Genomic DNA, 15,304 nt, shown 5'->3' with positions numbered 1-15,304 from the left:
ATGTTACCTGTTGCTCTCTCTTCTCAGAGTCGAGGCAGGAGTCAGCACCGCATCAGACAGGCATACTCAGTCTGTCTCATTTCCTTGCTGTGATTAAAGAGCCGGTATTCATTGGAAGCGCCGGCACCCTCCTGTGGTGTGTTTTGATGATTACTGCCCTGTTTTTGTACAGGAGACATATCAGACCCGCCAACCCGGGAGGCAAAAGCTCAGGTAATCTATAATAAAGTCCCAATCTAAATCCTTTTTTTAACTTTATGCTCATAAAAAAACACAATTTTCTCTTTCATTTATAGGCTTATATAGACTGGAAAGTGAAGATCTCATCATCAAACACAGGTAAAAAAACAAATAAGTTAATACAGTGACTATAACTTTAAAATATACCACAGTATTGAACTATAGCTACGTTCATATACCATGATACTTTAAAGAATACCATAGTACCACAATAGTACATGTCCAAAAAACACCATCTGTACACTAAATGTTGCATTTGATGTGCACCAGCTCAGGTAGTAACTATGGAAACCAATGCTTGGTAAAGCACACTTATGACCAAAAGTCAAAACTATGACATACTAAGTCATAATTATGAGATTAGTCAAAATTATGACCAAAAAGTAAAATAAATTGTAAGATAAAATTCATAATTATGATCAAATATGACTTTGTCATAATTATTACTTAGTGTCATAATTGTCTTAGTGTCATAATTGTATCTTTTTATCTTATAATTGAGCTCATCATTTCGACTTCTCATAATTATGACAATATCTCATAATTTCAACTTTTTATGATTCTGATTTTTTTAACTCAATTTGAATTTACTAAGGCACGCATGACCCTTTTTTCTTATGTGGCGGAAATGGTCTCTCCATCCTTATGTCATAAAATGATTCAGAGTCTAAATCTAAATTCTGAGTCATACAGTGTCCAAAAATGATGACCAAAAAGTTGAAATTGTGTGTTAAAGTTCATAATTATGATATTGACTTAGTCATGAGATAAAAAGATAAAATTACAAAATTAAGTAATAATTATGACAATCTCATAATTTCAACTTCTCATACTTATATACTTAATATCTCATAATTTCTTAATTTCTTGTCGTAATGACTTTTTTTCTCATAATTTCAACTTTTTATGTAATAATGGTGACAACTCAATTTGAATTTACCAAGGCATGACCCTTTTTTCTTATGTGGCGGAAATGAGCTTCCACAAGTAATTGAGTCACCATCCTTATTATGTCATAAAATTATGACCAAAAATCTAAATTACGAGTCATAATTGTGACCAAAAAGTTTATGATATTAACTTTGTGATAATTATTACTTAATGTTGTAATGTTATCGTTTTATCTCATGACTATCTCATAATTTCAACTTCTCCTAATTATGACTTAATGTCTCATAATTTCAACTTTTTATAATAATCATGATTGTTTTTAATCTAAATTTGAATTTACCAAGGCATGACCCTTTATTCTTATGTGGCGGAAATGGGCTTCCACAAGTAATTGAGTCACTATCCTTATTATGTCCATTTTAGAATGGCGGCACCAGACTCTCCGTGGATCTCTGGAGACTGGAGGCCAGACTCCAGCAGTGAGCCCAAGCAGGGCCTTTGGACCCCGAGGCAGGAGAACGCTGGCTTCCGGAGGACCAGTAAGTCACAACTTCCCCTCGAGTTTTAACTCGAAACTTGGCAAAACAGCTTTTCGTGTTTTCACTCTTATACAGTAGGGAGCACTGTTATGCAACTTCTACAAGAGTAGAGAAGCCCTGGTGTAGCTGCCTCAAAATAGCAACAAAAACATTTTCTTACAAAATCCCTTAGATTCACTTCAGAATTATTAGCCGTGTGGAGCATTTTTATAATGGATGAATGCAATTTTTTGGGCTTCAAACTTTGGGCTGCCATTATAAAGCTTAGATTAGCCAGGACATTTTTAATATAACTCTGATTGTATTAGTCTGTAAGAAGAATGTCATATACACCTAGGATGGCTTGAGGGCGAGTAAATCATGGGCTAATTTTCATTTTTGGGTGAACTAACCCTTTAATATGTACTCTCTTTAGCACCTGATTACAATTCCTACAAAATCATGTTATGATAAATGCTACATTATAATGACCATTTATGTCTGTTTAGTTAGTTAGCTTATATACTAGCATATCATACAGCGATTAGCCTTATAGATTATATATTCTCAATCATCTTAAATGTAATTATGTGTCATATTAAGTGATAAATGTCCAAATATTTCAGTTATAAATAAAATGAATGATGTTCAATTATTCACTTAATAGGCTATTATTATTATTTATTAATTAACAGTTAATCAAGTATTAGAAATTACATTCAATTGGTTTTATTATGCACTGATGCATTATCGTACGCATTATATAGCAAGCTATGAGTATTTTATATTAATATAATATACTTAGTATAATCATTAACTGACAGTTTGGGGAGGCCTGATTTCGAGGGAGGACCTGATTTATCATCACACCGGATCAAAACACAGGAAAAAAGGAGCAGAAACAAGCAATAAAAGCATTGTTTATGAACATTGTAGTTTTTGGAGGAGAAAGAAAAGTGATTTTCTCAGCTTTTTGTTCAAAATGTTGCTTTAATAGTTTAATAGTTTTAACAATAATAAAAAAATAATGCATTTTTGTGTAAAATGCAGAAGCTCTATTATTTATTTAGATATATTGCATGTTCAAATACAATGAAATATATTGGAGGCCATACAAGTTTTGTGAAAATTATTAAAAATGCTGCCCGTGGCTGACAACTTAATTTTTTTTTATAAAATAACGCTGCCGGGGAAAGAGTTAAAGGGACAGTTCACCCAAAAATGAAAATTCATCATCATTTACTCGCCGTCATGTTGTTCCGAGCCTGTATGGCTTTTGTTCTTCTGTGAAGCACAAAAGAAGATGTTTTAAAGAATGTTCACGTGTGATCCAGCAAAATTTGTGTTAAACTATTCCTAATTTATCCCATATCCTCCCTCATCTACTCCTCTTTTTTGCCTTTCGTCATCTCTCTGGATGACAGATACGTCCTCATGAGAACCTTCAAAAATGCCTGTCTCCCCTAAAGTCACGACTCTGCGAGTCCTCATCAACTCTAATTACCATTGACATCTTGGCACATTATGTAAATCTGTCTGATTTTTACCTCTCTCCTGACAGCTCTGCCCATTACGGCTAAAAAGGACCCTAACCCCCTGCGGTCAGCCGTCCCCATTGTACCAGACAATTGTGGCGTCTATGGCACCTTTTATGTGGATCTAACCGGCAATGGACTAAAGACGTTTAATAGCCCGGGTCGGTGTCCCAGAATGCCCCACGGCAACTCTCAACTGCTTAACTCGGAGACGGTTCGCATCACCGAACCCATCGTCAAAACCGCCGTTGTGAGGGAAGTGCAGGCATTGCCATGGAAACGTGCCCTCCCTTCCCAGCCCAACATGGGAGTTCTGAAGGAATCGTGGGAGAAAAATTACAAGCGTGGTGAGACATCCATTCACTCACCGAGTCATTACCATTAATTTCATCCAGCACTGACATGTTTGTCCACTTGCAGAGCTGCACGCGGTGAAAAGTGCCCCGTTAATGCCCGTGAATCAACAAGCTCTGGCAGTGTGTGGCAACCATCAGCAAAGATTCAGTCAGCACCCTGCAGGTTTGAACTCGCATTTCTCATGTTTAAAATGTAATTCTCAATCAGATATAGATAAACCTAATCCTTTGAATCTTAGAAGAAGTGTAGTGAAACTATCTCTTCAAAGCTGCTCTTCATTCCCTCAGGTGGTGTATCAGAGTCGGCAAGTTCTCCACGTTTCCTGCATTACTCCGCCTCTCTGCAGCTGGTGGACATGTTACCCAGCCCTCCGCCTCTTCCTGTGGAGGACAACCACAGCCTCAGCTCAGAGGACGAGTGAGAATCACACCTACACCCAGAGCGAAATTTACAGGGGTGGACAATATGACCAAAATCTTGTGTCATGACACAAGTAATTTTATTTCACGATAATGACACATATCACGATATACAGAAGTTATTTTTACTTTAAATACGATTTTTGATACCATTGAAATATAATTAAAAAAACTAATACTAGCCTAAAGAATCTCAAGCTTACGGAAGACAAGTAAACTGTGATAAAGAGCAAAGAAAACAAACTACAATAGAACAAAGACACAAATGAATAGACCTGAAAAACTCCACGCACTAGAAATAGTACATAAAATCTGTAATTAAATGTATAAAAAAAACAATGCATAGTCTTTACGGAGTAAATTAGCCTAAATATAATTTTTTCTTATTAAAGTTACAAAAGTGATTCAGTCAAGAGCAGTGAGAGGTTTTCTCTCTTTCTGTTGTTGTTTGATTAATATTAATAGCGACAGCAGGTAAATTTAGACGCTGTCACTTTAAGACAGACTGCACGGATCCAATGTACTCGTGAATTTTCTCTCTCAGCTGTCAACATTAAAACATAAATGGTTCTGTTTATTTGCAAATGCATGGTCACTTGGACACATAGGTATGTGTATTTAACTGTTCAAGCCCAATTAGGCAGCAAAAAGCAGTCAGTTGAGTTCTCACATGCTTTATGAGCAGTGGCTTCATGTCGTGCGTCTGCGCTGAGAAATAGTCTCTCTGACAGCGCGCACATATACTGAAATTTGTTCTCTTTTGCTGCTAATTGTACTTAAAATCATGCAAATAAAAACTTAAAAATGCATGCAAATGGTAAGCTTTCGTGAATGTGCCAAACAACGTCACATGAGCGTAACCGCGATACAGACGATAGTCCAAAATCTCTACCGCTTGACAAATTTCTACCGGTTAATCGTTTCTACCGGTATATATCGCCCACCCCTGAGAAATTGTATTTCTCTTTTTTAGCTTAACAGACATTTTAGTTATGTTGATAAAACTTTATAATGGGGTTTAATTGGTTAACTTTTGGTAATGCATTAGGTATCATGAACTAATATTTTTACCGCAGTTATTATTATTCTAGATCAACCAAATATGAAAATTTGTACTCACAGCATTTACTCGCTCTCATAATATTGTTCCAAACCTGTATGACTTCTTCTGTTTCTTTGGAACACAAATGAAGATACAAGATATTTTGATATAAATTTTAATTTTTGTTGTTTTTTGCTAATGAAAGTCAGTAGGCCCCAGTGTTGTTTGGTTGACTTGAGGGTGAGTAAATCATGGGCTAATTTTCATTTTTGGGTGAACTATCCGTTTAATGCTCTGAAACAGCTTTAAGCACTGCCATGGCGCTTTAAGCTTGATGTCGACTAGCTGATTATGGCCTATAGAGGGTGCAACAGGAAAACAAATCTTTGAAGTCCACTTTTATGCTTCGTTTCCAAACAGTTAAAATGACAAATAAATGCATACTCCAAGAGCGCTTATACCATCTGGATGCTCAAAATTAAAGTGGTTTATAAACAGTTTACTTATAACAGTTTACTGTACTGTACATTAACTTTAGTCGACGTCAACTCGACTTTAATCACATAAATGTTGACGTATAAAAATCTGAAGTCGTTCAACCCCTAGTTTGGAATGAGTTGAAGAGTAAATGAGACATTTTTATTTTGGGGTGAACTATCATAATGTTACTTTCTGAATAAATATACTAATATATTTTACCATTTCAAGTTGTATAAATTACTGTTAGTTCAGGTAAACAAAATAAAGTAAACGTAAAAAGTGTCAACTTGGTGCAAGGTGTTTGTCCTAAATAGGAGTAATAAAAATAGACGCGCTATTTTTTTGACACGCTAAAGTGTTAATAAAGTGTTAGTGGCAATAAAATCACCATGGAGAACATAATTCAGATAATTTGGTCTGGGTAGAGTTTGATATAAGACTTTTGCAGGAGTCTAGGGAAATCAGAGCACAGTGTGTAACTAACACCTTGAGAATCTATAAAGGAGAAGTGAGATCACTTGGGTCTTTATTTCTCGGCATTCAAACTTCTAGCTTCCTATTTATCAGAGTTCAGTGCAGAGGAATAGAACTTTAGATTGTCTTTCTTCTCACTGTGCCTACATGAATGACGATAAACTTCAGTGTTTCAGCATTCTGTCATGACAGGATGTGAGTGGTGCTAAATCATTATGGCCACAGAGCTCAAGAGTTGTGTCCATTTCTCACAGACATTTGAGGGGTTGTGCCCCTGCAGGTCCGTAATGACAGTGTCTGACAATACCATGTCATTATAGCGTGAGAAGAGAGACGTCTACTACTGTCTCTCTCTGCTCTCAGACTAAAAGACTGGAAACCAATTTAGCCTGCATCTCAGCTCTAATGGACAGGGAGGTAGAAGGGGAAATGGCCCACACTATTCATTAGAAGGCCTGTAAGTGGGAGGAAGTGTGTTTAAATGATGTAGGACACAAACAGGAAGTTTCTTCCGGCACGGCTGTAGGCATCATGGTACAAAAAGAGGCCAGAGTGGCTAGCTGGACACAACGCAGCACTGCCCACTGAGAGTCTCATATAAAAACACAGATATATGGACACAAACACCTTTCTAAAAGAACATTTAATTGCTGAGAGGTTGCTCTTTAAAGGCACAATATGTAAGAGTTTTGGATTAAAATATCCAAGAACCACTAGAACAAGTGTGACTAGACTTGTGTACTTACATTATCCCAAATGTTTTCAAGAATGTTTAAATCCAGATCTGTGTCCATGTGTCGCCTATCAATGACATCATACCCGCATTACTCTCAGTTTCCGGATTTATTTTGAAGAAACCATGGAAACACCAAAGACGCTTTAATACCATGATGTGTTTTATTAGACAGAAAACTAATAATTGTTCTACAGCTCAACACAGTTAGTCTTCTTGTTTAAATCTGGTTTTCTTGATTTACCGCGAGTGCCATGTTTTACCGCCTGATATGATCTGTAGTGTAAACAGCAGTGTCTCATAGTAGCGCCGAGCGAACACACAGAGTAGCATTATAACAACTTTAAAACACTCAAATGTGTGTAATATGATAAAACAGCGCATACACATGAGCGGGAGAAGCGGAAACGCTCGTCTGTGGCAGAATAAAAGCTCAAGCCACGCCTGTTTTGAATAAGAGACCAATATTACATAACGAAAAATTACATATTGTGCCTTTAATGTTTTTTTTAGACATAATGGGGTTATTGGTTGTTTCATGCAAGTACTTGGTCTCAGATGTTTCTCCAAGAATATCTTGTGAGATTGAGTTGTTGACATAGTAAGAATATAGAGCTATACAATTAATGAGGGTAGCTTAATTAATTTTTTTATGTATTGGATGAGAAAAGAGTTCATATTGAGTTTTTGTAAATTGTTTATACCTGATACATATGAGATTACTGGGGTCTTTTCATGAGAAGAAAAAATCTGAGAATCTGGTTATTTACTTACATTTCTCACATTATCACAGTTTATTCGCTATAGTTTAGAAAATGGTAATAAAATATGACAAGAACTCAGAGTTAAACTGTCAGAACAAAATCATCTTGATAATGTCAGATAACTTTGATAGAAAGGGATGTAATGGATCACAATCAACCAATCAGCCAATCAGTTAGATTTAAGTACACAATTAGATAATACCAATTTAGCTCAACCAATGACCAAGCAATGCTTCATTTAGTTCAGTCTGTGGTGTCAAAGGTTGCATTAGCAATTAAAGAAAAACACTTCAGCAAAACATGATCAGGTCATAGCGTCTGAATCATTTTGGTCCAATTTTGATCAGTTTTACTGGTAGTCACTGTATGAAATATGAAGAATATTTGGGTATGTCACAGTTTACTTTATTTTGCTCTCCTCACTTACAGAAATGACCAATAGTGTCCTGCACACAAAAATTATATCTGGTGTCTGAATCATTTTTTGTTTGACTGTATGTTCCCATGAATTATTAATTTGTGGCCACATTTTATTCATTTGTTCCCTTGTTTTAGTTCAACCGTGGTCATGTTTAATTAATTAATTCATTAGTTTTAGGTAAATCATGACTATGTTGTACTACTAACATGTTTGAATTTAGTTAAATCATTGCCACAGTTTAACAAAAAAAAGGAACAAATTAGAGAAACATGCCATAATTTGGCAATAAATTAATGAATAAATCATGGGTTTGAGTTCTTAATTCATGACCACGATATCTTGTTCCCCCTGCATTTGAAATGCAGCTGACATGAACATGTGTAGCTTAGCAAACCCTACACGTTCAATTATATTATACAATCTTATAATTTAACATTTGCATAGGGTAAAGGCCAAGCTAGCGGGTTAAATGGCTATCAAGCTTGCATGCCAGATAAAAGAGAAATGTTTAGTTTTACAGTTTGTTGGTTTAGTTATATACTATCAATGCCAGACATGATAAGAGTAGTAATTTAGCCAGTGGTCAGAATGGAAACATGATTAATATGCTTAGGGTGACCATATTTTGATTACCGAAAACCAGGCAATGAGATGCTCAAATGATACTCGAAGTCTACTCAAAGATTCCTTATTAATTTCAATACATTTAAAGTATGTCCCCCTCTGTATGGATAGAAAATTGTTATATTAGGGCCAGGACAGGACTTGAAAAACTGGGAAAACAGGACGTTGGTCACCCTAAATATGCTCATATGTATCTGATCCCTCAGGTCTACCAGATCCACCAAGCTGACAGTGGACATCGGCTCTCAGCAGTCTGTGTGTGCTGCCTCTGGGCTCCATGGTTTTGCTACGGCCACCACGGGCTGTCCATCCCATCACAGCCCAGCCCAGCTAAGCCCGTCCTATAGCCACCTGTCCACTGCCTCCTTCTGTCTCTCCACCGATGACTACCAGGACACCACGCTCAGTACTCAGGGCCACACTCAGTACATGGAGATCAGCCCTAAACCACAGGGACAGAGGTAAGAGAACGCCCAAAGTGCATTTATGTGAATGAAGTCTCACGACAAGGGCTAATTTGGATGTCTCCCATCAGGACGTCTCATCAGAGTTCTCCATCAATGCCCCGTCCATTCTCTCCCACGCCCACGTTGGGTTACATCTGCGGGCCTGCCGAGCGGGAGATGGATGACGAGCAGGAGCCTCAGCCGATCGGCCTCAGGAGAGCCACCCTGAGGAGCACGCCCTCCTCTTGTTGCAGCGAATGGGAGGGTTCGTTGTGGAACGGCTGGGGTTCGGTGTCCGAGAGCAACATGGCGAGCGCTCGAACGAGTATCATCAGCTCTTCTGACTGCTCGTTCATAAACGATGCGAACTTTGCCCGCGTCCTGGCTTTGACAGCCGAATCTATGAGCGGTACCTTATCAGGTAAGGATGTAAACTCTCTTCAACCTCTGTAGAATTAGGTTGTTTCATTTAGGGCTGTCACGATTCCTAGATAAAATTCGTACTCGATTTTAAAAATCCTTGATTGCAATTTACCCGTGTCGAGTAAGTGCCGCATTCCACGGATGAGAATCCATGAAACGCATTATTAGACCGTTTTCTAAGGCTGCATGATATATTAAAACCGCTTAAAAACCACACTATAGCATAGTGCTGAATTCACAAAGGCTGCAATTCAGTTAAATAAATATATGCCCTGCGGCTTTAATATTTATTTACATGCATGCCGGGTGCATCTCAGAGCGGCTCCGTTCTGCTCCATATGAACGGTTATAATTTACATGCATGGAGCACGTCTCAAACTCCATCTCTGAATATGCTGAGAGTTTGGGTTGCTTATAATGTGTGCCATTTCGTCTGTCAATCATTTATAAACCTACACCAACACAGGAGAATACATCAATATGTTTCTAAATATGCAAACTGTTAATCGCGATTTCAAAATAAATGTTTAAAACCTCGCTCTTAGTTTTGATGTCCACATATTCTTGTTCAAGAAATTACAGTGGCTGTAGTATTTCTATTGTAAAGACGTGGACAAATATTAAAGATTAAGAGAACATTTGAATTAAATGATTAAAGGATTTGATCTGCTGTAAAGTGGGACAACCCTCTGCAGGCATTTGTTATAATACACATAATGTACATAAGATGATTGTTTATGATGTAGATTACATTATGTATTTTAACTTTGTTCTATGAAACCATTAGATTACTTGTTTTGGTGTGACCAAAAATATATTGCCTCATTGTTATTTTAATATGTATTTTTAAGTAATTTCAATGGCTATTGTTTGCTTAGGTCTATTTTATTACCACAAAAATATCTGATTACTGGATTAATCGACAGAATCATCAATCAATTATTAGTGACAGCCCTAGTTTCATTAACAGTTTGCACATGTTGCCAACAGAAAGTACTGATGTAGTTGACAGAAATGGCCACTAGGTGGAACAGTTTGCTCATGAAAGCGCTGCTAATTTCCACATTTGGTTGTAAGTTTTTGTAAATGCAAATACTTTAATCAAGCTTCCAGGTACCAATAATAGTGTAATACTCTCAGATCTCACATTTCTCCTTGTTTATACCTGTTCTGCAAATTTCTTATGGCCATACTTATAAGTTATGTATAAATCTGACCGCATTAGTTGGTTAGTTTCTTTGCTGCTCACCAGCTTTTTTGTTCAGTTTATCATGTCAGTCTGCAAGGCTGTACAGTTTTTCTGCCTTGTTTGCGTAGTCAACAGATAAGTATCATGTATAAATATTCGCTTAAATTCAGATCTTTTGGAAAGAGTCATAATTATGCATGAAGTGGACTTAAAATAAGGCAGTTTGGTCACACTTAATGTTTGAATATCATTGCATTAAATAGAAAATATCAACAAAGTTGCTTTTATTCTATAGGAAGACAGCACAGGATAAATATTAAGCATTTTAAATGATAATAAATACATACAGATAAAATGCTTTTGGACACTTTCAGGATGTCAGATTTAAATAGAACATATTCATCCTTGTGATAAACTACACCAGCTTTCATCTCGAGACCAGTGGGTTCAAACTTATAGCAAAAATGGTTTAAAAAAGTGAGGTTAGTTCTGAGTAAAGCTTAGGGCCCGAGCACCAATGGTTTGAGGACCCTATAGAGCAATTTACAGCCGACCTCACATTGACAGGTTCAACTGCGCATGTCGGTTGCAAAAGACGATCTGGATAGTGTTATAATGTATGAAACACATTGGTTTAAATCGTGCTTTAGGCTATATATATGTAACAACAGTTGAATGATTTCAGCAAATAAGCAGTTAAATTTGATTAAATGTTTGATTAAATTGCTGCCACTGAATGAAAATAAATGAAATTTTGAAATAAATTTGAGAAAGATTAAATTTAAGATATTAATTATTTTCTTAATGTATAGGATATATATATATAGCCTACATTTTGAAAAAAATATATAAACGAGGCTCAAACATCTATTTAAGCATATGTTCCGTCAGTGAAACAATACTACAGCCTGTAAAACATTTAAATAAATATCAGTAAATAATGGTAATATAAATTATATAAGAAAGTTAATTATTAGTTCAATATGTTTTATATTTCCCCACAGAGGTGCGTCATAGGCCGCTTTGCGCGGAAAGGGATGTACACGAGCAGGAAAGAGAGCATTGTTTTTCTAATATCTTCATGTTTTCTCCTGATGTTCCAAAACTGATAGTTGTAGTAAAAGCTGTGAACAGTGAATTTATCTTCTGCAGGGTCAAGAACTGTAGGCTTTGTTTGATTATGCGCTGCGAGAGAAAGCCAAACTAAAAATCTGGCATGTATGAAATGCGCTACATAAACTTGAAGCACCTTAAGATTAATAACAAGCACAAACTGTGTTAAATGGAGTTTGAAGTAAAATGTATCTGTCCTACAGCACAGTTTTCTACTTTACTACAGCAAACTATGCAAACACCTAATTAAAAGCAAACAAAAAGGAAGAAACGTGTATAATCCCCTGTGAGAGACGTAAATGAAGATTTTGGAAAATAAATAAGAGATGGCATAAAATGGAGTACCGTAAGCCTATTGTTAAATTTGTGGAAAATCGGTAGCCTGACGTTGTCATACTCAATTCTTGTCAGAATATGAGTCTGATACTGCTCCATTGAGCTGTGATTATGGGGCGTGTTTCATCCGAACCAGGAAAGACCTCAATTGGATAGACCTACAACCAATCAGAGCAACGGAGCGACGCATAACGTTAGTTGTCAAATGTCAACAGAACTCAACGGCACTGTGTTGCCAAGTCCGCGGGTTGAAGCGACCCCAATTATGTGATATACAGACCCAGGAATGCAAATTTTAAAAAATAATACATATTTTCCCCCCCAAATGCCTTTTTTCCCGGAGAACCCCCCTAGAAAGCTATTGGGCTTGTTTTTGGCTAGTTTTGAGGAACGTTAGCAATTGGGGGGGATTCGTTGTAAAAACTTGGCAACCCTGTCACATAAGTAGCCTAACGTTAGAAGAAAAAGATGAGTGTAAACGATCTTTGCCGGTGTTGTAAAAAAAGAATTTAAGGATACACAGAGTACTTACCAACACGATCATCATTTCTGAGAGAAATAGTAAAGGTGAATGCATACGAACAAGTTCTCCATTTAGGATTAGAACAAATTCAACCCAAGCGCCTTTGATGATGTGGATGATTATGTTATGTCTAATAATTTATAATTAGTCATCAATAAATATATATCTATAAATAATCTATAATCTTTTTAAATCTAACGATTTTGTACCGTATTGCGTGCATCCTGTATGTTAACAAACAGTAAATTGGTCTATTGGAATTGCTCTGTCTACTATTTTTCTTCTCCAAAATGAATCGCCTAAAAATGATCGAAAACTGATGACACTTTGCACACACGTCAGAAGTGGCGAAAAATTACGTCTTATATGGGTTTCAGAATTGGCAAAATGGCTCAATAGCACCACCTACAAAATTTAAATTAAGTGCTGTTTGCGCTACGTTTCACGTGCAAGTATGAAATTCGGTAGACACATGTAAAAGCCCAATACCTACAAAAAGTCCCTGTGAGCAAAATCTGAAAACCAATAGGAAGTGAGATATTTAGAATTTTCTCTGCAAAATTTCATTTCTAGACGTTGTACTTTAACAAACTCATCCTAGTGATTTAATCAGAGCAACGTCATGTTTGGTCAGTCTAATCTAAAATGCGAAGATCTTGAGTTTTCTCTGAAAGGCGTGTCTGTTGTGGCCTGACCAAATTTGATGTTTCGCAATGAAACATGAAGTTGTTGTAACTTGAGCATACAATGTCTGATCTGCCCCAAACTTCACGTTTTATTAGTGTCCTAGCCTCTACATGGCAATATTCGGTTACAGGCTTAGCGCCGCCTGCTGGCAACAGAAAATGTCATGTTTTACACTGTAATTAACTCCTCATTGAGATTTAACCTGAACAACATCACATTTGGTCAGTCTAATCTTAACACCTTGGTGATGTTAAATTGCGAAGATCATAAGTTTTCCTTGAAGGGTGTGACCGTGGCGGCCTGACAAAATCTGATGTTTCGCCATGAAACAGGAAGTTATTGTAAGTCAGGCATGTCCTGTTTGAGAAGAGTCCTGCCCTGAACACATCTATATGCCAATATTCAGTTATAGTAATAGAGGGTGAGGGCCCTTTCATCGCTGCTTGTAGCTTAAATTGTATTTGATATTTTGTTATTTAATGCAATCACATTCAGACTATTTAAAGTGTCACCGAAGCACCTTTTGGGACCGTTGTGTAACTAAAGTGGAGAAGTGTATTTCGGATGAGAATCCTCATTGTCAGATCACATTCATAAGGCACTGCAGCATTACGCCGACGAGACAGTGAAAAATAGCAGCGCTACTTTGGTACAATGAGAAATAATGGGATTTGAGGGCCTGTCTGCAAATTGTCTGAACTCCCCCACCATCCTCTCTGAAGTTTCAGCAAATCAATCACGCCTTTCAAAAGAGAAACCTACAGGGACTTTCCTCTCTCCATTTGCTGATTGTTTCCCCCTTTCATTCTCTCTCTGTCTATCCTTCAATCTCCGTGAATGCATCAGGTTAAATGACTAGCACTGATGAGTTCGGCAGCGTTATTATGGCCAAATTGACTTGTGCGACTTTATACGTATTTACAGATTGTGTATTTTGTGTATGCATGCATCCCTCTTGATTTCCTTTGTGATCGTGCATTTTCTGCAGATTTCTCCCCGCCTGCATCCCCCCTGAGCGTTCTGTTCCCCCCTCGAGAGTGTTTTGGAGAGGTGGAGCCGCTGCCCGTGTGGGACTGGAGCACCGCATGGGTGGAGGAGCTGGAGGCCCAGTTCAAAGCCTCCAGAGACACCAGAAGAAACGCCACATCTAGCCGACACTCAGGCATCGAGCACTGGAGAGGACATCTGGAGACCCCCTCGCATCGATGATCGACTCGCACACGCTTAAGGGTTGTTTATGGACTACATTTCCCTGCGTTCCTCAGGGCAGCCCCCCTCCTTGTAGTTTTAATGGTCTTGGGATTGTAGCAAGGTCAATTAAATCGAAGAACACACTGCTGTAAGGTACAGTGTGTGCAGTGTACGCCACGTGTTCAGTCGTACCACACCATAATAAAGACTATTGTACAGGACATTCATATTGGCATTCCAAGAAATGTAAATAAACCAATTTTATTTAATAAACCTCCACATACGCTTTTATAAATCATATGCGCTTTTATATGACAGAGTTATCTAAAATACACAGGAAATATTATACAAGATGTTTTGTATTTTAGGATTCATTTTTATAATTTTATAATTAAAATACATTCTTTCTTTAAGTTTTATTTTGAAAAATGTTAGTTTGCATTTAACCGTTTTATTATTGAACTAAATGTTAGCAAACTTTTTTTTACTATTGAGTATTGATTTTTTTTTTTTTTTGTATGAACGTAGTTTTTTTTATTAAAATATTGTTTTAATGCACATATTACACTTGCTGCACTACTAAAAAGTTACATTTTAGCTCATTTTATTTTTACTAATTGCCTTTAAAAGTTAATAAATTAACATTTTATCCTCGGATCACTGACGTATGTTTGTGTTTGTTGCATTTGTGTCCTACTGTCTCGTAGTTAAGGGTGCACAAGAGGTCTGTCGAGAGAACATGTACGGCCCTCCAGAGCTCTAATCCTCACCGCAAGCCAGCAGAACCAAATCAGACAGCCCTAGACACCCGCTGGACACACACACACACACACACATACAGAGAAAACACAAGTGACCATGGCATGACTGCAGAGGGATTATCGCTTGTCCCCTTCTC

The 15,304-nt window shown here is 37.2% G+C and overlaps 1 protein-coding gene across 1 annotated transcript in view; it reads left to right on the top strand.

Moving 5' to 3' along the window:
• Nucleotides 1-15,062, top strand: part of robo4 (roundabout, axon guidance receptor, homolog 4) — a 33,898-nt gene extending 18,836 nt beyond the window's left edge. The window contains exons 11-19 of the mRNA XM_079804112.1: nt 28-213; nt 297-339; nt 1,555-1,670; nt 3,211-3,531; nt 3,605-3,703; nt 3,829-3,958; nt 8,705-8,959; nt 9,034-9,365; nt 14,204-15,062. Coding sequence (XP_079660238.1) covers nt 28-213; nt 297-339; nt 1,555-1,670; nt 3,211-3,531; nt 3,605-3,703; nt 3,829-3,958; nt 8,705-8,959; nt 9,034-9,365; nt 14,204-14,424 — 1,703 coding nt within the window. The 3' untranslated portion in view covers nt 14,425-15,062. The remainder of the gene's footprint in view (nt 1-27; nt 214-296; nt 340-1,554; nt 1,671-3,210; nt 3,532-3,604; nt 3,704-3,828; nt 3,959-8,704; nt 8,960-9,033; nt 9,366-14,203) is intronic.
• Nucleotides 15,063-15,304: the final 242 nt, after the last annotated feature.

The sequence above is a fragment of the Gobio gobio genome (genome assembly GCF_949357685.1).
Source record: "Gobio gobio genome assembly, chromosome: 22".
NCBI classification, from domain to species: domain Eukaryota; kingdom Metazoa; phylum Chordata; class Actinopteri; order Cypriniformes; family Gobionidae; genus Gobio; species Gobio gobio.
This window is presented reverse-complemented; position numbering and strand designations above follow the sequence as displayed.